The sequence below is a fragment of the Lethenteron reissneri genome, chromosome 37, assembly GCF_015708825.2.
Source record: "Lethenteron reissneri isolate LAM-NWPU_2019-01 chromosome 37, ASM1570882v1, whole genome shotgun sequence".
Lineage (NCBI taxonomy): Eukaryota > Metazoa > Chordata > Hyperoartia > Petromyzontiformes > Petromyzontidae > Lethenteron > Lethenteron reissneri.
In genome coordinates this window covers 2,916,198-2,941,230 of record NC_083815.1, presented here as the reverse complement: position 1 = coordinate 2,941,230, position 25,033 = coordinate 2,916,198, and the positions used below count along the sequence as shown (strand labels likewise).

The window sequence follows — 25,033 nt, the reverse complement described above, 5'->3', positions numbered from 1 at the left end:
GTAAACAGAGACACACCTGGTAAACAGAGACACCTGGTAAACAGGGAGACCTGGTAAACAGGGAGACACCTGGTAAACAGAGACACCTGGTCAACAGGGAGACCTGGTGAACAGGGAGACACCTGGTAAACAGGGAGACACCTGGTAAACAGAGACACCTGGTGAACAGGGAGACCTGGTAAACAGGGACACCTGGTAAACAGGGAGACACCTGGTAAACAGGGAGACACCTGGTAAACAGAGACACCTGGTAAACAGAGACACACCTGGTAAACAGGGACACACCTGGCAAACAGGGACACCTGGTAAACAGAGACACCTGGTAAACAGAGACACCTGGTAAACAGGGAGACCTGGTAAACAGGGAGACACCTGGTAAACAGAGACACCTGGTAAACAGGGAGACCTGGTAAACAGGGAGACACCTGGTAAACAGGGAGACACCTGGTAAACAGAGATACCTGGTAAACAGAGACACCTGGTAAACAAGGAGACACCTGGTAAACAGAGACACCTGGTAAACAGGGAGACCTGGTAAACAGGGACACCTGGTAAACAGGGAGACACCTGGTAAACAGGGAGACACCTGGTAAACAGGGAGACACCTGGTAAACAGAGACACACCTGGTAAACAGGGACACACCTGGCAAACAGGGACACCTGGTAAACAGAGACACCTGGTAAACAGAGACACCTGGTAAACAGGGAGACCTGGTAAACAGGGAGACACCTGGTAAACAGAGACACCTGGTAAACAGGGAGACCTGGTGAACAGGGAGACACCTGGTAAACAGGGAGACACCTGGTAAACAGAGACACCTGGTAAACAGGGAGACCTGGTAAACAGGGACACCTGGTAAACAGGGAGACACCTGGTAAACAGGGACACACCTGGTAAACAGGGAGACACCTGGTAAACAGGGAGACACCTGGTAAACAGTGACACCTGGTAAACAGAGACACACCTGGTAAACAGGGACACACCTGGCAAACAGGGACACCTGGTAAACAGAGACACCTGGTAAACAGAGACACCTGGTAAACAGGGAGACCTGGTAAACAGGGAGACACCTGGTAAACAGAGACACCTGGTAAACAGGGAGACCTGGTAAACAGGGAGACACCTGGTAAACAGGGAGACACCTGGTAAACAGAGATACCTGGTTAACAGAGACACCTGGTAAACAGGGAGACACCTGGTAAACAGAGACACCTGGTAAACAGGGAGACCTGGTAAACAGGGACACCTGGTAAACAGGGAGACACCTGGTAAACAGGGAGACACCTGGTAAACAGGGAGACACCTGGTAAACAGGGAGACACCTGGTAAACAGAGACACCTGGTAAACAGAGACACACCTGGTAAACAGGGACACACCTGGCAAACAGGGACACCTGGTAAACAGAGACACCTGGTAAACAGAGACACCTGTTAAACAGGGAGACCTGGTAAACAGGGAGACACCTGGTAAACAGAGACACCTGGTAAACAGGGAGACCTGGTAAACAGGGACACCTGGTAAACAGGGAGACACCTGGTAAACAGAGACACCTGGCAAACAGAGACACCTGGTAAACAGGGAGACACCTGGTAAACAGAGACACCTGGTAAACAGAGAGACACCTGGTAAACAGAGAGACACCTGGTAAACAGAGAGACACCTGGTAAACAGGGAGACACCTGGTAAACAGGGAGACACCTGGTAAACAGAGACACCTGGTAAACAGAGACACCTGGTAAACAGGGAGACACCTGGTAAACAGGGACACCTGGTAAACAGGGACACCTGGTAAACAGGGAGACACCTGGTGAACAGGGAGACATCTGGTAAACAGGGAGACACCTGGTAAACAGAGACACACCTGGCAAACAGAGACACCTGGTAAACAGAGACACCTGGCAAACAGAGACACCTGGTAAACAGGGAGACACCTGGTAAACAGAGACACCTGGCAAACAGAGACACCTGGTAAACAGGGAGACACCTGCTAAACAGGGACACCTGGTAAACAGAGACACCTGGTAAACAGGGAGACACCTGGTAAACAGGGAGACACCTGGTAAACAGGAAGACACCTGGTAAACAGGGAGACACCTGGTAAACAGGAAGACACCTGGTAAACAGGGACACCTGGTAAACAGAGACACCTGGTAAACAGGGAGACACCTGGTAAACAGGAAGACACCTGGTAAACAGGGAGACACCTGGTAAACAGGGAGACACCTGGTAAACAGGGAGACACCTGGTAAACAGGGAGACACCTGGTAAACAGAGACACCTGGCAAACAGAGACACCTGGTAAACAGGGAGACACCTGCTAAACAGGGACACCTGGTAAACAGAGACACCTGGTAAACAGGGAGACACCTGGTAAACAGGAGACACCTGGTAAACAGGGAGACACCTGGTAAACAGGGAGACACCTGGTAAACAGGGACACCTGGTTAACAGGGAGACACCTGGTAAACAGAGACACCTGGTAAACAGGGACACCTGGTAAACAGAGAGACACCTGGTAAAGAGGGACACACCTGGTAAACAGGGACACCTGGTAAACAGGGAGACACCTGGTAAACAGGAAGACACCTGGTAAACAGAGACACCTGGTAAACAGGGACACCTGGTAAACAGGGACACACCTGGTAAACAGAGACACCTGGTAAACAGGGAGACACCTGGTAAACAGAGACACCTGGTAAACAGGGAGACACCTGGTAAACAGGGAGACACCTGGTAAACAGGGAGACACCTGGTAAACAGAGACACCTGGTAAACAGAGACAACTGGTAAACAGGGACACCTGGTAAACAGGGACACCTGCTAAACAGGGAGACACCTGCTAAACAGGGAGACACCTGGTAAACAGGGAGACACCTGCTAAACAGGGAGACACCTGGTAAACAGGGAAACGTTTCATAAACTTTGCTTGCTGCCGTGGTCCTTATCATTTCCTCGTGATCTTCGTGAACAATTGATAACTGCGCAGCACAGATGGCTGGGGAAAGGAAGTCCCAGACTATGGATGCAACAGAGGAGAATGAGCGACCTCCTTACTGATCGAAGGCTCAATGGGCCTTCTGCCTACAACCTTGTATATTCACAGTATATGTTTAAACTTAATTTGGAGCTTTCGTGACTGCAGGAATTATTCTTTGGTTCTTTCGGTAAAGTCACGTATAAAGATAAAATAATTAAATAAATTTAATACTAGCATACGACGTTTCGATTGCAACACAAGCAATCATCATCAGGTATAATTTAATTTATACCTGATGATGATTGCTTGTGTTATACGTGACTTTACCGAAAGAACCAAAGAAGTATATGTTTAATTATATTGATGGTGGCGCGTCGACACAGTGGCTGCACTCTGTGTCGTGGAACTATCAATCCGCAGTGAATTCCTGCCCGCAGATAAACTGATATCGGTGATTTCGCGACGCAAATGACAAACGAGGCGTAACCGCCGAACCAAACGCACGCTCCAACCAAACCGAGGAGCTGCCACTGATCACCGATGTCCCCATCGTAATCCGTGGCCTCCCCTCCTTCCCATGCGATTCGATTTGCAGCGCCGAGCGATGAGCGGCACTCGCGGCGACGGTGACAGCAACTCCGCGAAGTCGAACGTCTTCTTGCACGCGCTGGACGACGGCTTTACGGTGCACGCGCTCCCCGGCGGGGACGCCAACGGCGGCGTCGTCCTGGGGGCCGGCGATCCGACTGCGCCGGCGGCGACGCCGCGGCAAGCGCGCCCGTCGGCGCGGCCCCTCGCCGTGTTCCTGCCGTGGCTCGGCGCGCGTCCGCAAGCCGCGCAGCGCTACCGCGACCTGTACCATGCCCTGGGCATGGACGTGTTCACTGTGGAGAGCCACGTTTCCCACTTCCTGTGGCCGCGCTCGGGGATTGTGCGAGCGCGGCGCGCGCTGGAGCTGCTCGCGACGGAGCCGCGGCTAACGGGAGGCGACGGTACGCGGGCACGACGGTGACGGGCACACGCGTGTGTGTGCGTGCTGTCGTGATTAGGCGTCGTACTCCTGCGTGGGACGCGTCTGCTGCGCTGCGCTGCGATGGTCGGCACACCTCGACTTGTAAATCCAGAGGTCGCCGGTTCGGTTCCATTCTCGCTGCTCGACAGTTGAAGCAATGCTCAGGATTCTTTCCGTCAGTGAGTACGATTGAGAACCTGGTTCAATATACGGCTTAAGTAAAATAAACCTGGATTTTTATATGTATCGTAGCTTAATAATTATATATATCTTAGGCAATAAAAACATCGAATGGGTTAGGTTGGATGACATCAGCATAGTCTAGTGTGATAAACATTACAGTCAATGTCAACTACATTCCTGTGTTGCTATTGCGCAGCACACGGTGACACAACACTGGCTTGCAAGTGTACATGGGCCTGTCAGCACTCGTGTGAAATCCTAATTAGGCGATGCCAACAGTCGTACTAACACAGCCGCAGTATTAACCGGGGCGACGGGTGGTTTGAACCGCAAAACCTCTGCAACAAGTAGCAAACGCGCTACCGCTTGGCCTCATCACCGCCCATCTTCCACATCTGCAAGGTTTTTTTTGTTTATTCCAGGATGGCCGCCGCAAACCCCCTCCCCCCACCACTCGACCCCATCCCTCGTCACCCCAGATGACGCTGGTTGAACTTCTTTCGCACCGTGCGTAGCCAACCATGCTAATGGGTTGTTCCCGCATTGCTCCGCAGGCTCGCCGGAGGGCGGCCGCCCCCTCTACGTGCACGCCATGTCGGTGGGCGCCTACATGTTCAGCCTCATGCTGCTCGTCGCCCAAGGCGAGCCCGGGCGCTACGGCACCATCATCGGCCGCGTCCGCGCCCAGGTGTTTGACAGCATGGTCGCCGGCAGCCTCGAACACATGGCCAAAGGTGCGTGAGTGAGCCCGGCTCTCCATTCGTGAATGTGAGGGTTGGTGGATGACACAGATTCGTGAAACTCTCTACCTACCCGCAGGCATCGAGGTGAGCCAACATCTGCAACAAGTAGCAAACGCGAATATTGAAACGACATGAATCTAAGCAATTTATAGGGTAAGTGGGTGGAGGCGAAGGCTGAAAGGCGATGGATACGCGAAAGAACAGATGATGCTGTTGTGGCGATAGAAGAGTGATGAGGATCGACTTAACCCCTTTCCCGCTCCAAGATGTCTGCAAGTTGCAGGGTGGTGTCCCATTCACCGCTGAATCTCGGAACGCGCAAGCGGCTGAGCGTTAATTTTATTTAGAGAACTGTAGCGACACGACCGCACTCCACGATAGCTGGTGCCAAACTGTGCCACACATCCCTCCTGCATGGCCTTGTGGGAGACACAGTACCGCTATAGTTATTTTATTTTTAGTTTTTATTCCGTTTTCGTTTTGATAATGTACACATACGTCATCGAAACGGGCAAGGGTTAAAGAGGGCTGTGCATGTACATCGCCCCCGTCAGAGCCTCACGCAATCCGCGGCCTCTTTCCTGTCCCTCGCACGCGTTCGTCCCAGGCGTCTCGGTGACCTCCATGCCCTCCTACCTCAGCGGCCTCACCTACCGCTCGACGCTGGCCTACTTCAGCCTGCTGCGGCCCTACACGGTGGCCTACTACGAGGAGGCCCTGGCGGCGTTCAAGAGGGGGCCCTGCTACGCGCCCGCCCTCGTCTACTACTCGCTGGACGACAGGTTGAGCGACGCCGCCGTGGTGAACGACACGGTGGAGGGCTGGCGCGGCCGCGGCCAGGAGGTGTCGTCGGTGTGCTGGGACAAGTCCCGGCACGCGGCGCACATGCGCACGCACGAGAGCGAGTACCTGGAGGCGCTGCACAGCTTCATGGCGGCGCGTGGGGTTCGCCGGCTGGCGCCCGCCAAGCTGTGAGCCGGAGGAGGGAGACGAAAGCGGTGGGGGATCGCGCGCGAACGAATGGTCAGCGGGATGGTGCGGTTGATCGATTCGGTCGTTTCGACCGCTAGGTTTATTTTTCAATTCGTTCCGAGTGTCCGTTTGATCGTTCGTACGATTGTTTGCGTGCCCGATTTGATCAATTCAGTCGTTCGATGGGCAGTTCGATCGGTCGTTTGAGTCGCTCTCTTGTCATTAGTTTTGATCGTGTTCCTGATCACTTGCGTGACATTGATATTTGATCTTTTGCTCGGTTGTCATTCGAATCGGCATATTTCGATCGCTCGATTGTTTCAAATCGCTCATTTGATCGTCGTCCATTGGATTTGCGCGATAGTCATTATTTACTCCGCTTATGTTCGATTGCTGGATAGTTGCATAATCATAAATGGAGCATTCGTTGAATCGGCATTCCGTTGATTGCCTCATCTTTAGTTTAATTGATCACTCGCCTTCTTGATCACCGCTTCGCTCACTCGATCGAGCGCCGTTAAGCGGAAACAACTTTCCCATAAATAATTTAATGATGAAATTAGTCTAGATATGATGCACTACTACTACGCACACACAGTGAGATGGTGGGATAAATAACTGAGGGTACGCCACCACGTTACTGTATCATTCCATGGACTGTCTCGCTGGAGCGCTCAGCCGCGCATCTTAATAAAGTAGTTCGTCATCAACCGCTCAGAAACGCGTTATAACGGGCGTGTTCCGTGTTATAACGGGCACATTCCGCGTTGTGCGAAAAGTGTTCCCGAATGGAAGAACCGTGTTACAGTCAGAACACGTTATAGTGTGAACGCAAACGCGTTAAGCGAGGACTTACCGTACTTCACACTGATCAGTGCGGGCTGGTACAGGAGTTAAAGATTGGGGCATAACAGAGTACGTTGGCCCGTGATGCACTGCCCCCTGCTGACAACGAAATCGAAGATGCGTTTAAAAAAAAAAGAAATTCGCTGGGTCGTTGGCCGAGTCGCAGTGGGTCAGCTACCGCGTCTCCCGGTTGTTCACTTCGTGCATTCATCTGCGAGCAATGGGAAGGACTGCGGTCATGGGGTGACCAGGTCAACTCGTCGTAGCATTTTTTTCATCTCATAAATTATTTATTGACGACAGGTACCCGCATCAGTCAAGAGGTTGAAGCACCGGCCCCCACTTAGTAAACCAGGAGAGTTCTAACCCCATGCCAACGGTGGACCTACGTTGCACGTTTACCGGGCATCTCTCATTTTAATACAGCGCGTCAACTAAAAGTGGCCTGCCGGCCAAGTGGCTCGGCGGTCAGAGCAGTGAGCCAGCGCAGTTGAGACCTGAGTTCCGGAGTCAGGGTTTCAGCCGTCCGTGATTAAACCGCGGCCTTCGCGTACAGGTGAGTTGATGGTCGTAGCGCCAGTCACCAATTGCTGCACACGGAAACCCATCACGTTAAACTTAATTCGATTTGGCACTGCCAACTGCTGAGAATTAAATAGACGGGAGAGCCTTGCCCATTCACTCAAAGGCATTGTGGGAAAACTCGGGGTTTGGTTCACGGTTCGTAATACGACACCCACCCCCTTTTTTTTATATTACCCTACATCAACCTCAACATTTGATGTCAAATGTTATATTTTCTTGTGTTAAATATAACTTGTGTGGTCAATGTATAGCGCGTCTTTTTTTTTTTTCTACGAAGTGTACACTACTGTACGTTACAGGAAAAAAAATCGCGCGGCTGAACCTCACTGCCTCCTCGCCGGAGGCTGGGAACACCACGTGGTCTGGGACGCACGATGGGGCACTCGGGAGACAGGACGGAGACAAGACGGCGAGTTTGTTATTCCGCTGCAGCAGCAGCATTGCGAGCAGCGCAGTCACGATGCACGGAAAAATCTCGCGGTCAGTCGCCGAATGGTCGAGCCACAGGGACGCGATTGGCGATCTGTACCTCAAATTTGGCGTAAAGCCGCAATAGCTAAACCCGCGAGAGGGTTTGCTGTATATAGAAAAATATTAGTTTGCCTTAACATGTTAGGCAGGTTGGCAAATACCCGTACCCGGCCGGGTACGGGTACCCATTTGCGACCCTGGTGCGGCCGGGTACAGGTACGGGTAGGCCGTGAGTCACTGGTGAGTAACCGTTTGTCACTCATTTCGGGTAGGGTACGGGTACAGGTAGGGAATGGGTACCCGTACCTGGCCGGGTACGGGTACCCATTTGCGACCCTGGTGCGGCCGGGTACGGGTAAGGAATCAAAACCCGTTTGTGACCTCTGGTGACGGCTCTCGCACTGCTGATGTCTTATCGGCAAAAGTGGCTCCCCGTTTACAAATGAGTGAAGATCACTGCCCTAGACACTGAGCGATGATGCACTTGCTTCTCGCCAAGCGATTCACGCTGATGACCCTGAACCCAGTCGAGGAAAATTGGATATTGAAATGTAAGGTCCCAGTCTCTCTACAGAATTCCCACTGGTACGAAAATGCTTGAGGGGAATATCTAACAATGCCGAGTTGTTTTAACCGGGTCAGTGATTGGGAAATTGTGGAGTTTTGAGTAGTGGACAAATCTGTTCCTCGTTGAACTGTTCCAGGCTGTGGTTACATTTCAGATGATAGCCATTTGTCTAAAGACGCGCACGCAAAGCACTAAGGAGAGTAATAATTTTTTTCTCTCTTTCAAGTTTTATTTACTTCCTTTGGTAATGTCAGTTTTATCAGCGTGTTAAGTGTTGAAAAATGTCTTGATTTTTTTAGACTGTTTATACATTATTCCCGTCACCAGCAGAGTGCAGTGAAGTGTGCAATAATTCCACAGCACTTAGCAATATGCACTGATTGTAACCCGTTTGGCTCAGCGGGAGTGTGTACGTTTGCTACTTTTACACACACACCCGTAGAGAAAAAAATATATTCTCGAACGTTTTTAAGAGCCATTTTTAGTGATGATCAACGTATTTTCTCTACATAAACTAAAATATTCCTTTCGAAGTGATCGTTTTGTCTCGCGGTTTTGTGATGTCGATGAGACGATGCTGGTTGGGTGGTGTTTATTAGGCAGGTTGGCAAATGCTCTCTCAGAGCAGTACGGAAAGGTTCTGAGCCTCCGCATCGAAGGAAATACCGAAGACCGTTGATGTCCCCGATGCTTAGCGATGAATTTCCTCCTTATGCTTCGGATTTTGCAAGTAGATACCTCCGTGGTTCAATGGCCATCGATTTACAATCCAGATGTCACCACTTCGATGCAATTTCCCGGCGCGGCAGTTGTGACAGTGGCGCAGGTTTATTCAATCTCCACCCTGCCCACCATGCTCATTTAAATCCTTTAGTGTTTAGTTTGTTGTCGTTCTCCCGCACCTCTGATTAGCACAATCGGCTGCGTACGGCGCGAAAGAAGTTCTACATACATGCGTACATGTAGCAGCGTAAATGGTTCCATCACCACAGTAAAGTCATATTCTTGGTTCTTTCGGTAAAGTGACGTAGAAAGAAAATAAATTAAATAATAGAATACGACGTTTCGATTGCAACACAAGCAACCGTCATCAGAACTAAATTTGAGAGAGAGACAAAACGCAGACGCGGAGACACAGACACACAAGCAAAGAGAGAGACAACACAGACACACAGAGAGACACGCAACATAGACACAGAGACCCAATGCCTCTGTGTCGAGGCCTTAAATAGAGAGAGAGGGGGGGGGGGGCAGAGAGAGAGGTGGGTCTGCTGGGACAGGTGCTGGAGCAGAGAAAATGAGCATGTCAATGAATCCACCCCGAAGCGACCGAGGGAGAGAAAGATCGAATGGCCCTATGAGAGCCTGGTAAATTTTAGAAAGGGAAATAGGCAGTTTGAGAAAACAAAATTTAGCTATCTTCTTGGTTCTTTCTGTAAAGTCACGTACAAGGGAAGTAATAAAATAATAAAAATAAAACAATTAAATAATTCTCACGACGTTTCGAAGACGGCTGCTTGCGTTGTAGCCGAAACGTCGTGAGAATTATTTTATTATGTTTTATTTTTATTATTTTATTACTTCCCTTCTACGTGACTTTACCGAAAGAACCAAGAAGATGAATCCCTGCAGTCACGAAAGCTTTAAATAAAAAAATAAAAATTTTAGCTAATTTTGTGTATTGTCAGAGGCCGCACTAACTGCCACCAGGGGCCGCAAGTGACCCGCGGAACTTGCGATGAAGAACGCCGCTCTGGAGGCTGCGTCTCACGGAGGCCCTTAAATGCAGGCAGACCGTCACCGACGCCACATTCAGGAACTCAACCGTCGTGCAATCGTGAACCTTGCGACGCGAGATAACACCGAGCCGAAGGGAATTCACAACCACCGGATGGTGTGGTTCTTATTGCCGCGTATACTTTGAATGGATGATAGGCTCAGAACCCTTTTGTACCACCGTAGTAATTATTAAAATATATATATATATTGGTTTAACACGTCGGCTTTCGCGACCAATATTATTCATAATAAAGTTCTTGGGTTAGATCGCGTTGTGGTTTCACTCTTCAACACACCGGTGGGCTAAAGCAGTGAACTATTTGTCTTTTGTCAACGTGACACTTTTTAGCTGATTGGCCGTATCGGATGGTGGAGGGTTACGACACATTTATAAATAACGCGATCTAACCAAAAAACTTTATTATGAAAAAAATATATATATTTTAAATCTCTCGCACTGCCCTCTTCACACTTCGCGCAGCAAATTGCAGGCGCTGCCGTTGATCGTGTTGCGGGCGCAACGGTGGTGCGGGGGATAGCGCGCAGCACCCTAATCCGGTGACCGAGATTCGATTCCCAGCATCGGTGGTGAGTCGTGGCTATATCCTGGTTGAAGGCATCCCTGTGCTACGTCGGTCACAGGTATTGCCTGGCCATACTTCACCACACTGGTCAATGTGGGCTGGTAAGTCGTGACGGCGGAGGGGCTGTTTATGAACTACTAATGCACATCAGTCGCCTGCGATGTTAGTCATGGCCGGTAATTGAATCTGGGTTGCCCAAGTTCATGGCGCAGTGTGATAACCACTCCCAACACCGACCTTTACCCACCTGTATTGACTCAGCCCTAATTGACCACTCTGTTGCGAAGTACAAAGTAGACAACACGGGGGGAGGGGAAATATATAGATATCCAGGCATTTGATGGCCACACCACCACCGCCACCATGTGTACAGGACTGGCCTTGCTAGGTGCTCGCTAACTGTGCACGGCTGTTTGCTGTTGACCTTGGCAGTTCCCAGGACAAATGCTGATATCGCTTGTCGCTGATGTGTGTGTGTGTGTACATGCACTGTAGCCGTTCTCTCCTGAGCAACGCGTCAATACAAATGGAGGAGATAACATTGAAAATAAAATATCTAAATGCGTGTTTCGTCCTTATTGGTCGAACACACAAATATGTACTCCATGCGAGCGGTGTACAAAACAAACCAAGAAAAGCATGCATGTACTTGTGTAGCATTTTACAGTATTCGCTTGGCCTCAGAAGTGTTTAATTAACGGTAATTAGGTTACCTTTCGAGTTTTGAGTAACCCTTACATACATTTGCCCGGTATTGTATAGGGCAAGTCCCCCATAGCAACACGACTTTTAAACTTAAAATTAGTTTCTGTTGGATCATCTTTACCAGAGTTATCAAGGCACCCGTGTTGTCGATGGGCAGCGCAAATACATTTTATTGTTACTTTGCTGGAAAAGCATTAAAAACTGTTATCGATTAAATAAAAGCAACGATTAAATGTGTTCAAGTATGCATATTCACAAAAAATGTAAACATTGTTGCTGTATTTTCACACGAAACTTCCACCTGACATCCATTGTGCATTGCGAGTCATTGTGTCCAGAGTTTGCCCTGTTGTGGTTGGCTGCTGTGTATAAATATGTTTCATCTCCTAAACGCTTGTGGTCTGGAGTGTAATAATATGTATTTGTTTAATAATCTAACCGCACTAAGTCTCAAGACTTGTGCAGGAGGGGTCCTGCGTGATTGGGATGTTTATACCAGTTCCTTTTTCATATCGTGTATGTCCTGTGTATGTTGAACTTCTTTCGCACCGTACGTAGCCAACCGCGCTCATCGGAGATGCCGAGTGTATTGCCTCCTTTTGGAGGAAGCTGGAAAACCCGGAGAACACTCGCCACGCTCACGAGTGGTTAACACTCAAAAGGTCCACACAGGTAGGGTCACAAATCCACCGTTCAGCCGAGCGGGTGTTGTAGTGACGAAACACGACGAGTGATGGTGATGTCGTTGGGGTTAGTGATGATGGCGTTGATGGTTGTCTTGGTTGTTAATGATGGTCATTTTTATGGTAGCGTTGACAGTAGCGTTGGTGATGGTAGGTGGTGTTGGTGGTGACAGTGGTGTTGGTGGGGAGTGGTAGTGTAGCGGTTCGTGCACTGCGCTAAGAACCCGGCGAACCGGGTTCGATTCCCGCTCACGGCCAACACCGGTGACGATTATCTGAACCCGTCCTGGGCCTCCCCTAGGTCGACTTAGCCTGAAATGAGTAACTACATTGTTTAAACATCGCCACTGGGGAGACAAATGTGGTCGGGCTTGGCGCTGGCCACCTACCCCCTCGTGTACCGTTCCGGCCTTCATAGGTGCTCGCTAACAGCTCTTGCCCCTACAGGCTGTTAAGGCTATATGGGGGACATTTGTCTTTGTTGGTGGTGACAGTGGTGTTGGTGGTGGGTGATGGTGATGGTGGGTGGTGTTGGTGGTGGCAGTGTGTTGAGCGTCACCTCCACGTATGCAGTGTGGATTTTTTCCAGGGTCTCCAGTTCTCTCTTACACAAATCCAAGTGCTCGTTCATGGAACTGGCCGAGTATTGATACTCGGCCTTTGTTTTATGAGTTTTTAAATAGCATATATTACTTTTATTATTGCTAAATTGTTATTGATAAATACTTGGTAATTCTCGACAGAAAAGTGCAAATTGTTAATCACCGCTCGCTACATTACAAACAATTCACCCATTGCATAATCGACTATTTGCCACCATTGAAGGTAACAATTCTTTTTTTTTAAATCGGTTGTATATATATATCTTTTAAACGTTGTGGTTGACGTAAAGGCCATTAGTCGTGATATAACTCGAGTTGATCGATTAAAAAGGAAGTATAAATATTAAAAACGCGTACTTCGATTGACACATCGATATTAATCGACGAATCGATGCTGCATACATCCGTTGGACCAATTACATACAATGAAAAATGGTTGGGGGTTTGAGTCAGCCTATCATCCCTGCGAGGTCGACTAAACTAGTACCGCTTTTTGGGGAAGTCAACCGAGCGTGTCCTATGGATAGACTCGTCTCCGCCAAGGGAATGTAGAATTTCCTTAACAGGTTCAGGGCTGTCGACGGGAGGTTAGCACTGCCTGCAGTGCTCACTTTAGGACGTAATCACTTTGGATTTTCTTTTTTTTTACTTGAAATGTTGCGGCAACTATTTCCTGCGACGATCGTAGGCAACCGCATTGTCTTTCCCCTGATGTACATTCGCTTCATTGCTGAACTTTTATTTCATTCGTTTTTGCTTTTGCCAATTTGATCATCCTGGTCTCTGTTAGTTCTCCGCTGGTTAAACCAAAATCAACTTGGCCACCATTAAAATAAAACGTCGGCAGTTAAAACTATGAACTATTTTAGTTTTTTTTGTTTTACCAGCTAAGGCCCACTGAGCAATATAGCTCTTTTTCAGAAGCGACCTGGCCACAAATGATAGCTTAAAGAAGTGGCTTACCACGTGGAAATTTACAGTAGCCAAATAGTCTAATCGCACCTGGAGAAAAATCCACGCGACCACGGGGAGAACACGCAAACTCCAGATATACAGGCGTCAGGGTCGCTCCACGACCTCCTGTATACCAGGCGATGGAGTTAACATCTCGCCACCGTGACGCGCAGGCGATAGGATACAGGCAGTTCCCATCGTAACATTAGTGCTGACAGGTTCATGCCCGATTGCCAGTAGACCAGGCGAGGTCGTTAACATTTCGCGGTTGTCCAGCGCTCGCTCGCTCCATCTGTTCGTGTGTGTCCGCCCACCCGTCACGCGATGGGCTTGGGCGCGACAGCGTGATGGTCGACACGTTGGGCGTCTCGCGCAGCGACATGCGCGCGCGAGGGGGCGGCTCGCGCAGCTTCACGGAGAGACCCGAGGAGCGAATCTCGTGGAAGTCGAAGGAGAAGGTGGCGAAGAGGGCGAACATGACCATGGCGAGGATCCACTCGAAGATGGCCGCCTCGCTCTTGTGACCCATGAAGTTGAAGGTGAGCACTGGGCGGCGGCCGTGGCGGTCAAGGCATTTCCTCGAATTTCTTCCATGTGTCTTAGTCATCATCAGCAGCAGCAGCAACAGTGCTATCAGTGTGTTTACTTTGAACTTCTTTCACACCGTACGTAGCCAACCGCACTAATCGGAGGAGCGGGGGAAGGGCAACATTCTAAACACAAACATCAGCAACACGACCATTTGCAGTATTATTGGTGGCATTTCCATCGTCAATGTGCATAATCACCACGCCATTGTCACGGTGTTCCACTCATCAATTAGTCCACCTGAGCGAATCACGATCTGAGATTATAAATCTCGAGGTGGCCTTTGCCAATCTCCACAACCTCGAGCCACGACCCACCACCACAATTGGGATACGCGGAGCGACAAGGTGTCTCAACTTCTCAAGAGGCCAAAGTGCTGAGCCTGGCACCGCTGAGGCCCTGGGTTCGAATCCAGGGTTTGGGTCTCTAGCGGATCTACAAGCCTGCAATTTAACCGGGTCCTCAAATGCGGTGAGCTGATGGTCACGAATGACTGCGCACACAAAATCATCGCATTTAATTTTGTCCTGCGTACATAATTTTGCTACATTCCAGCTCTTGCCAATTTTTAAATATCGCTTTGACTGCCATGTGACGAGCAATAATCCTCATGCAGATCGGGTGTGAAATCGCTGCCCTCTACTCTGCATGCCGGAGGTCATTTGAAACCATCTTAACGATTAGCTCTTTGACATCCGCTTCAGTGGGCAAAATTCCTCGAACACTCAAAGTTTGCACTGCTCTGCACGCGATCCGAACGGATTGATTGCCCTACATAACAAGACGGCGGTAACACACTCGCGATAATAACAATAACAACACAAAAACTAACGCCACCAAGGATACGGAGTGCGGCGCTGACGGTGGATGCGGTGCTGCCGAGCGCCGTGACGATGATGAGGACGCCGTGGCTGCACCGTGACGTTCCGCGGGCGATCCTCGCGGAGCGCAGTCGGAACGCGAGCCCCGTCTGCATCCAGAAGTAGAGGGTGCCCACGCCGAACGCCAGCACGGCGCCCACCAGGTGAGTGTTGATCTCGTTCAGCACCTGCCCGCGTGACGTGAGACGAGGTGAGAGGGGGGAGGAGGAGGAGGGACGACCCTGGCTATCACGGTAATGATAATGATCAGTGGAACTTGGAACGTTGCCGCGTATTCGGGGCCCGTTCATAAATGACGTCACGCACCTAGGTGGGGGGGGGGGGGGGGTCAGACATTTGTGACGATGTGACGAGGAAGGTGGTGAGAAATGTGACATCACATCAAGATGCGCAACTTTAAATAAATATAGACAACACGTTCTACTTAAATAAATAGACTTTTTAATAAATGTTTTCTCCTACAACATCAGAGTGCAGCGCCACATTAAATACGCACTACAATGACAATAGTTTAAAGCGATTTGAAGCATGTTTTATTTGGGGGGGGGTAGAGCTTTGTGACGTCATTTGAGGGGGGTCTGACTTTTTGTGACGCCGTGTGACGAGGGGGGGGGGGGTCAAAAATTGTCCAAAATCGCGGAACGTATTCGCTCGCTCTCGGAGAGAGATGGCAACTTGGAGGTGCGATGAACGACAGACACGGACGGGAAGACAACAGCAGGGGGCTGAGCCCCTCCTAAACGTGTCAAGGTAAAATATTGGTTCTATTTTAAACACCCGTTACTTTCCATGCACACGGGAAGGGGTGAGTGGGCAACAGAATGCACGATCGACAAAAAAAAACAGGTAGCATCGTTACTCATTCCGTTTCGGGTGTACACGTTTGTTGAAAGTGTGTTCGGGTGACAGGGGTGGACAAGGCGATGGACGTGATGGTGTCTGTTAGGGCCAATAACTACAGAGAGGCAATGCAGCGTCAGGGCATGGTCAAGGGCGTGGTCAGGGCGTGGTCACCTGAAAGTTCTAGATTTGAAGCTTTCGTGACTGCAAGGAATCATACTCTTAGGTTTTTCGGTAAAGTCACGTAGGTAAAAAATAACTAAAAAAAATTATAGAAATAATAATAGAAATAAAATAATAAATCACGACGTTTCGGAGGCAACACAAGTCTTCGTCATCAGGTGGGACCGTCACAGCTAGATTAACTGTCTCACCTGAAAGTTCCCGACCAGCGAGGCACCCAAGGCACTGAGGAGCCCCGCGGCGAGGCTAATTTTGTTGACCCAGGACCGATCTCCTTGCTCCTCCAGAAACCTGTAGCGCATCACGCTGATGGAACCCACTGGGGCGGGGATTCACATTAAGGATGAGATCGCAGTGTTAATTACTTGGCGCGTCACGTGGGACGTGTTGAACAATCATCGGGCGCGTGCAGCGTGGAACGAGTTCATTTGTGTTTGAATGAGTAAATTGGTGAACGCGGAAAGACGTGATGTGTTCGGTCAAGTCATTTTCATTTTTTGTTGACATACTTGGCGCCTGTCTGACACAAATCTGCCACTCATCGATCTGGCAATACGTTAACACTCAACGTGAAATCTGAAAATCCCAAACAATGAGATATATTTACATACTATCTATAGTACTCAACTGGAGTTTGGGAAACCCTGCAAGACAATTAATGGGAAGAGCAATCGATGTGCCCGGGCGCACGCAACCAGTACAGCGCTGATCGCTGCGTTATTTCATGCCGTGAAAATGCATCAATAAAAATTGATTAGAGCACGGCGTGCCATACCAGAATAATGTAGAGGTGGCGCGCGACTAGCTGCATGGGGGCATGCTTTAGCAATGAAATGCGAAGTGCAATACACATACTTCATTTGGACCTCCTCCAAACCAACACGCACACACACGGGTATGTATACATACACACACGCGCACAAAGATCCTCCGTATAGCCTCAATAGACTTTTGAAGCAAGTGCCGTTAGGGAGCACCTATGAAGGCCGGCACGGCGCACGTGGGGGGTGGGTGGCCAGCACCACACCCGACCGCCTTTGTCTCCCCAGTGGCAATGTTTACACATCGCACAGTACAGTCTATGCAAGACAGAGGCACACACGTGTGTGACTTAGACTGAGGTTTGGCCAAATTCGAGCAGAGGAGGCACCCGCTATGACTGAATGAAGGATTGGAAGTTAAAGTAAATTCTGGCGGTAAGTACATGCGCAGTCCTTTGTCAATCCACTGCTGGATGAGGGCCTACCACACCCCGTGTGGGTGGTGGTGGTGGTGGTGATGATGATAGTTATGTGCCCAAACCTCAGTGTGATCCACACAGTTCCGCGTGTGTTGGTAATTAGCGGTCGCAACAGATTTCGGGAGCATAGACGTACCGTACAACCAATGGCTCTTTTACTGCAATTCCCCACTTGTTGCCCAGCACGTGGCATTGCGGGGAATTGCAACAAGATAATGTGAACGATATAAAAAACAAGTTGCGACCCAGCGTTGGGGACAATCTGGGAAGCAGTGGTTAGATGGGTAGCAGACAACGTTAACTTGGTCAGCAAATTTTAATTGAGTCTTTGTCGATGACAACCCGTGGATAAAAAAACAATCTCAAAGTCTGGATTTCCATTGAGTCATTCTCTGAAGACGAAGCTACCAACTCGCTCACCCATCAGCGCGCCGAAGTTGAGGAGCTGTCCGAAGATGCAGCTCTGTGGAGGATACGTTCCGCAGGTACTGCACGAGGGGTCACGCGGGGTTAAGTGGGGTCACGAATGAATGAATGTAGCCAGGAGACCAGCAGGAGCCAGCTCTCACTAGCCAGGCGCTATTGTCATCATCATCCGTCAACAGGCAATGCGGTGTAAACCATGATCCTTTCTAACCATGATAAAATTGCTCCGATTGTAAATGTGGGTTTACTCTCCAACACACCGGTGTGCTGTACTAGTGTTGAGTGGTGAACGAAGACTCGGAGGCAGATTTGCAGGTAAGGGCTTGCGCCGGTTTATTAACAAAGAAGATGGTGACTAAACAACCAGGGGTAGGTGCAGAACCGGCCCTAGACCTTTGGGGGCCCTAAGCAAAATTTGGTTGGAGGCCCCTTTGATGTATGATCTTTTTCACCCACTAGCTAGCAGTGACTCTAGGGGGCCCTCTGCTGGCCACGGGGCCCTTTGCAATTGCAAGGGTCGCTTAGTGGCTGGGCCGGCTCTGGGTAGGTGTCCTACACACGGTCCTTCCCGTGGACACTCGGCTCCATCTGTGCCTAGCCTCGGCGATCTCTTCGGCTCTCTTACTCGCAGAACGCGGACGGGGACTCAGCCAACGCCGTCCGGTCACGAGCAGGAGAACCTTTCTCGAGACGCTCATCATCCCGGGCTCCCACCACGACCCCGCTTTCGTCACGGGGTCGCCATACTACTACTACTCAACACGAGTGTTTTGTTTACGTGACGAACCTTACTAATCGGCTGTGTCGGGCGGTGGCGGGTTTAACGATACATTTATATTTACGCGAATAAACCCCCCCCCCCCAAAAAAAACCTCTTAATAAAATGTACATTCCAAAAATGTGTGATTAAAATGTGTAGCGTGCCGCACACTATTCGCTCACGCGAGAAGAGAGAACGACTCGGCAGGTGCGAGGAAGAACTACAGACGACGTGGGAAGGCAACAGCCACGCGATGAGCCAGCGCCAACCATTGCCCAAGATCTGCAGTCCTCTATATATGAAGATGCTATGGGCCGAGTTTATATGCGGGAGAAAATCGGAGCACGCATGCGAGAGGGAAACGCCATCCCCTACGGATGTAACCGATTGGAGTCTACATTTGCAAATGTGAATCGAACCTTTAACCACGCAGTGAATTGACACGTGGCCATGTGTTACTTGGTTGTAGGGGGGGGGGGGGGGGGTAATTACCTGATGTACGGAAATTCTACTGCAGGGTCCACATGGTTGTTCATCACCGCCAAGCCGTATCTGCTCGTGGGAGACGAACGCGGAGATGAGCGATTGGAATTTAAACGTCAAAAGTCTTTTGCTGCAACGCGTCAATTGTGCACGTGTACCGAGAAAGTGTTTTCCATGTGTTTGTGGCGGGGGTGTTGCATCGGTTCCTTGGCCGCCTCGCAGCGAGCCTGCAATACGATTTCCCCTCGCTGTATGCGGGTTCTGTTTGTGCGATTTTTTCGCGTATAATTACGCTGCTAGCCTATTTCTACCCCAATAAAAAAAATCTATATATTGCGTTTTTTATGCACTCGTATGTGGTCGGACGTGGGAAAATATATTGTACTGTGTGCGTGTACTGTGTGTGTACTGTGTGTATCCTCTGTATGTGTGTCCTTTGTGTATGTGTCCTCTGTGTGTGTACTGTGTGTGTGTACTGTGTGTGTCCTCTGTGTGTGTGTACTCTGTGTGTGTACTGTGTGTGCGCTAATCGGCAGGCAGCCCTCTCTTCGTGTGGTGTCGCTTTGTGCCCTTTTTCTTGAAACTCATCAAGCGTGGGAAATCTGTACTTGAGATGACCCCAGCGTGCACCTAGCCTGGCACATGAGCCGGCTATTGGTGATCGTAGTGTTAACGACTGATGCAGTTGGTGATGTGGATAATTTTGGTGTTGCAGGTGGGGATGATAGTGGTGGTGGTGCTATTGGCAATATAACTTGGGGACAAAAGCCAACATTTTGGTAAATTAGCAATTCTAATAAATTTCGTTCATTCTATGGCACTGGCATTTTTGTTAAAAGCACCTTTAATCAACCTATACAATACATATAATTTGCAAACCTTTAAATATGGGAATGTGGAGCCTGTCTGTGTGTATATTTGTTTTCAATAGAAACACGATGCAGACAAGATATCACACCTGTCAACCCCTTTATCAGGTCCTACCTTTTTACAGACCAATTCAGACCTTATTAGTCACCCCGTGACATTACAAATCTCAACGTTCATCCTACAAAGTCCAATCACGAGGGAGAAACGGCTGTACGCCGTATGGACCTGAAAACTCAATTTCCCCGCACAAGAATACGGGTAACCCGTATGGGTTGACGCGGTATGCGATTAGCACCTTATATTCCGTTTGCACAGATAGAGGGGGGCTAATAAATTGTGGAAAGCGTGGGCTCAAACAGAGGGAGAAAACGTCAATTTTAGTTGTCTTGCTGACGACGGACACCGGCAGTGTACAAGAGTGGCATCTGCGGAGGCGCCTCGTGAAGGACCCTACCGGGCAGTTGAGGCAGTGGCCCTCCAGCAACAACGGAGGGTGGAGGAGTGACACAACAACAAGCTGACTTCTAGGTGGCGAAATAAAGCGCAAGGCGGTACAGCGGAGGTCACCGGTGGTGCATCTGCCAGTCCATCTCGGTCCGTGAATCCATGACACCTGGATATCTACCATGAGACCTCATGCGAGCATTGCTACGACGTCGTTTTACGTGGCTTCCAAAGTGCACCGAGCCTCCCACAAGCACGGTGATGACATCGCCGCCACCTTTTAAACAAATTGATCTTATTGTTGTTTTTAAGTGGTAACGACGATCGTGGTGTTGGTGGCGGTGTTGATGCTATTGTAATGGTGGGCGATGGTGCTGTAGGTGATGGCGACTGATATGAATAATGCACTTACATGAGCCAGATGCTGCCAGTTGCAAAGAGCCAGAAGAATACTGGAAAGATGACCCAAAACATTGTTCCAGGTCTCCTGTTGGCAAGCAGGTGATAATGACACTTTCACATCTCAAATTCTCACACGTGTGTTTGTCTGTGTTCAAACACAGATGAAAATAACGTGTTATATTTTTGGAGACGACGACAATAATTTATCATGATTATGTGATAATAATGATCGCTTTGGGCCCTATATTCTATCAATCGAACATACCCGTGTTAGAAGGCCGCATTTTGACCGTTCTGACGATTACGCCAAGCGGGGAAAGACGTGTCCGCTCGACGGGGTTGATGATGATGATGATAACAAAAATATCGGCCTTGGCATGGAACGCGCCTGCGAGGATGGCACTCCGGACTCAGACCGTCTGTGTGTGTGGATGCCGAGCTTCTTTCGCACCACGCTAATCGGAGGTGCCGGGGTTAAGGACAACAAACTAAAACGAAAATAAGCAGTTCTGAAGAGAATGAGTTTTCAATCTTAGGTGACTTATTTTATAAAGCGCGTGGCTTCCTAAACATCGGAAGGGAAAACGTTTCAGACGGCCGCAGAAGCAAATCTGAAAACGCGCGACGATGCGGTGACCACCGCCTTTTGTTCGATGGTCAGCCCAAAGCCGCCGCTGCTGCTGTGAGGATGAGCGGAGTTCGCGTGACGATGGTTTACGTTTGTGGACTTGAGAACCCGGTTCAACCACAGGTCTCACAAGTGGTCTACTACTCGGAGTCTCTCTGACACTGCCTTCCAGAAGTCACCCCAATCTCTGTTTTGCCTGGGTCCCCCCCCCCCCCCGTGAAACCAGCACAAACCGAATAAAATCGCATAACCAGTTGCCAAGGGCCTTCTAACGCCAAATGTACAATCGGTTATGGGTCCAGGCATTGCCTCCCTGGCTCTCAGGAATGGCCACGGCCCACAACCACGCGGCAACAAAACGAATGCAGTGTCCTGTTGTCAATCCACTGCTGGATGGAGCGATCCTCCCGCCGTGTCTGTTGCGAGGCAACTCGCCGCTGACGTGAAGCCCCTGGGTGCGTAACGCAGTGCGTTTAACCACGCCGCCTTTCCACCTATCTCGCCAAACTAACATGGGTTTGAATCCCGAACCCGTCTAAAGCCCATGGCCAGTGACATCCCATCCGGTCCTCGGGGGCCCTTCTTCCCTTCACCAATTTGCAAGGACCGGCGAAGGGGGGGCGGGGTGAAGTGTGGTCAAACAATCCCCATGACTCAACACTGCATGTGGAGGACTTCATCGAGCAGTGGATTGATTTAATGGCTGTAGATTAAGTTGTGTTGGTCGCTCGTTCTCCGCTGCTGCCCCCGACGTCCCGTGCTGTCAACTCCCTGCCACTGTTCAAGTTCGGCCTCCACGCCTATGGCCAACTGCCTCTGTCTGTGGCTTTCGCATAAATATGCTCACTGATTATTTGCAACATCTTGGTATATACGTTCGCATTGTAGTGTGTAAATGATCCTATTAACTGGTTATGTTACCTCCCTCTGACCTCTCTCTCTATCTCTCTATGCGCTGTGAAGACGGTGATTGCCCGAAACGTCGCCCAGTATATACTTTTTTTTAAGCCAATGTGTTATCGCGTCCAAATACATCAACCCCGCCCCACCTTCACCAAGCAGCACTGACCAGAATGGTGAAGTATGGTCAAACAAACCAACCCCAAGATCCGCACGGCGTGGGGAAGCCCTCGTCCAGCAGTGCAATGACAAACGATGCGCAGAACGGTTCTATTCGCTTTACTTCTCATCCCGTACTTTTAATATCTTAAGTCTCTCTTTTTTTAAAACTCACGTTTGTCCCAAGGCCGGAAAACAGCATGGCCGGTGAAAGTCCACCACGTAACGCAGTAAAGCTCACAACTCTGCACAATAATTATTTTCACAATTCCTATAACACCTGGTAATGACATGCAGTCTCCCATTCCCAAGTAACGTGCTAGGTAGAAACTGTAGAGAAACATCGATTCCTGATCATTATCAACCATGATCAATCCACTGCTGGAATAAAGGCCTTCCGAAACCTTAAGTCAACGATCTAATTCAATGCACTTGGCTAGCTGCATGCACACGAGGTGTTTTTATCGCTCCGTCCCTCCAGCGGTTCGACCTCTGCGTCCCTTTAGTTTCATTACCGTACATTTGATGCGCAATGCTACTTCTGAGACAATAATGGCAACGCATGTGTTGAACTTCTTTCGCACTGCACGTGACCAGTCGTGGCTATTCGTAGGTGTGCGAAATAATGATGACCATGAACATTATATAAACCAAAAAAATCCCCCGACGCTCCTATTTAACCTCCCAAACAAATACGTGCACGCACAAATACATCCGATTTGACTCACCTTTTTCAACGGATCTCATAACAGGCAGATCCAATCCGGTTCCAGTCCTGCTGGAATGGACGGGATGGTCGTCCTCACCTCCTCTCTCTTTCTCTCTCTCTCTCTCAAGCTCGGTGCGCGAGTGCGGTCGACCGTCTCGGTTCGTTGCCCCACCACCACCACCGCCGCCGCCGCAGGCTGTGTGTGTGGCTTTGGAGCGACTGAACTTTACACACGGACACAGGTAAGGGTGCGCTTTGTTACGTCACGCAGGTGTAGACCGTGGCATACAGTGCCAGGACCATAAAATAGTGTAATGCGGGAGAGTAAAAATAAAAGAAGTTGACCCAACGCACCTCCATTCAGCTCCGTTTGTCAAGAGGATGAGAAGGGGTTTCTTTCTGCTCGTTACTGAGCGATGGATGGGATAGAAACCCACCTTGTGGGGTTTTATTTTGCCACAAATAAACCCCGTTGGTCAATACGGTTTTTATTTTCGATGCTAACAAACCAGAGACTCGTGGTGATAGCAACAACAATAACAAAATAACATGAACGATACGATCCCAAAAAACAAGTATACATTGCCAAGCTCAATTAAATTCACCGACCCAGTGGTGAAATTCCATATTTTTATTCAGGGATTGGTCCATCCATGTTGACTTTATGAATAGCGTGGGTATGGTGATGATGATGACGCCTAACTGATGAAGAACGCATGATTGACGGCCTAACTGATGAAGAACGCATGATTTATGGTGCTAACCTACAATGCGTATCACTGATTAGTGATGATGATATCCCATGTACCCAGTCGGACAAAGTTATAGTGCAGAGGTTGATTTGTGGAAATAGTGGTGGTGGTAGTGATGATGATAACTGCTTACTAATGTTGCGTCACTCGTCAATGATGAAGGTAATGAACGATCAGTTGATCAGTAGTCGTGCTGATGGTAATTATCATCGTTCCGTGTTGATGCTACTCATTCGGGCTCGTCTATTTCAGACCATCACTCTCCACTGATGGATCGACGTGGTCTGGTATTAAACTCGGCTGGCCGGATTGACCAAAGTGGTGATGTATGTTTCGATTTAAAGCTTTCGTGACTGCAGGGATTCATCTTCTTGGTTCTTTCGGTAAGGTCACGTAGAAGGGAAATAATAAAATAATACAAATACAAATAAATAAATAATAAACCTATCACGACGTTTCGGCTACAACGCAAGCAGCCGCCCTCAGGTGAAGAACAGTCTTTCCGACAGCCCTGTTCTTCACTTGAGGACGGCTGCTTGCGTTGTGGCCGAAACGTCGTGATAATTTTATTTTATGTTTTATTATTATTTTATTATTTCCCTTCTACGTGATCTTACCGAAAGAACCAAGAAGATGGTGAAGTATGCTCAACCCCAGCCCCCCCCCCCCGTCTCGACCGGCACTGCGTGGGGAGGTTGCAGGGCCGACTTGGCGAGACTTTCCTAGATAATTGAAATGTATTTTCGCCCGTTGAAGAACCACGCATTTAGGAATGCGTCTGCCCAACATTCCAAACATGCGGGTTTTGTTTACAAAATGTGATGATGTTTACTGTGTGGTTCTATTTTTAAGTCGACAGGTATGCGATCATGAATTTCCATGGCCTCTCCAGACGTTGTGTGGCTATTGAATAGTTAGTAAATGAAAGTTTACTGCCCCTTTTGTCGATCGACTGCTGGATTAAGGCATCCCCACGCCGTGTTTTTTTTTTGACGTCGGAGTTTGTTTTGCCATGCATCGCCGTCTTGCCGGTCGGCAAGGTGGGGGCGATCTGGTGCAGACACGTGTGTTACTGAGTGTTGAACTTCTTTGGCAACGTACG

General features: G+C 49.3%; 2 protein-coding genes across 4 annotated transcripts in view; one reads left to right on the top strand and one right to left on the bottom strand.

Moving 5' to 3' along the window:
• Positions 1 to 10,682, top strand: part of LOC133351407 (uncharacterized) — a 29,459-nt gene extending 18,777 nt beyond the window's left edge. For 2 of the 3 annotated variants that reach the window (XM_061566577.1, XM_061566579.1), the window contains exons 2-4: positions 3,575 to 3,971; positions 4,729 to 4,908; positions 5,525 to 10,069. In XM_061566577.1, coding sequence (XP_061422561.1) covers positions 3,575 to 3,971; positions 4,729 to 4,908; positions 5,525 to 5,892 — 945 coding nt within the window. In that variant the 3' untranslated portion in view covers positions 5,893 to 10,069. Of the gene's footprint in view, positions 1 to 3,574; positions 3,972 to 4,728; positions 4,909 to 5,524; positions 10,070 to 10,619 lie in introns of those variants that run through there. The other variant, XR_009756176.1, reaches the window with a different exon arrangement.
• A 3-nt stretch (positions 10,683 to 10,685) lies between these two features.
• LOC133351408 (modulator of macroautophagy TMEM150B-like) lies at positions 10,686 to 23,378 on the bottom strand. The gene is made up of 7 exons (XM_061566580.1): positions 23,199 to 23,378; positions 20,794 to 20,868; positions 19,077 to 19,136; positions 17,819 to 17,886; positions 16,350 to 16,477; positions 15,101 to 15,302; positions 10,686 to 14,212 (listed from the first exon to the last, which is right to left on the bottom strand). Exons 2-7 carry the CDS (start codon positions 20,853 to 20,855, stop codon positions 13,887 to 13,889), a joined length of 846 nt encoding a protein of 281 aa, XP_061422564.1. The 5' UTR covers positions 20,856 to 20,868; positions 23,199 to 23,378; the 3' UTR covers positions 10,686 to 13,886.
• Positions 23,379 to 25,033: the final 1,655 nt, after the last annotated feature.

What these genes read in the sequence shown, in the direction of transcription:
- LOC133351408 (XM_061566580.1), bottom strand. Translation starts at nt 20,855, where the DNA reads ATGTTTTGGGTCATCTTTCCAGTATTCTTCTGGCTCTTTGCAACTGGC. An exon ending in CGCTGGTCGGGAACTTTCAG is followed by an intron (nt 15,303 to 16,349) that starts GTGAGACAGTTA and finishes TCACGCGGGCAG; the next exon opens with GTGCTGAACGAGATCAACAC. An exon ending in CACCGTCAGCGCCGCACTCC is followed by an intron (nt 14,213 to 15,100) that starts GTATCCTTGGTG and finishes GCCGCCGCCCAG; the next exon opens with TGCTCACCTTCAACTTCATG.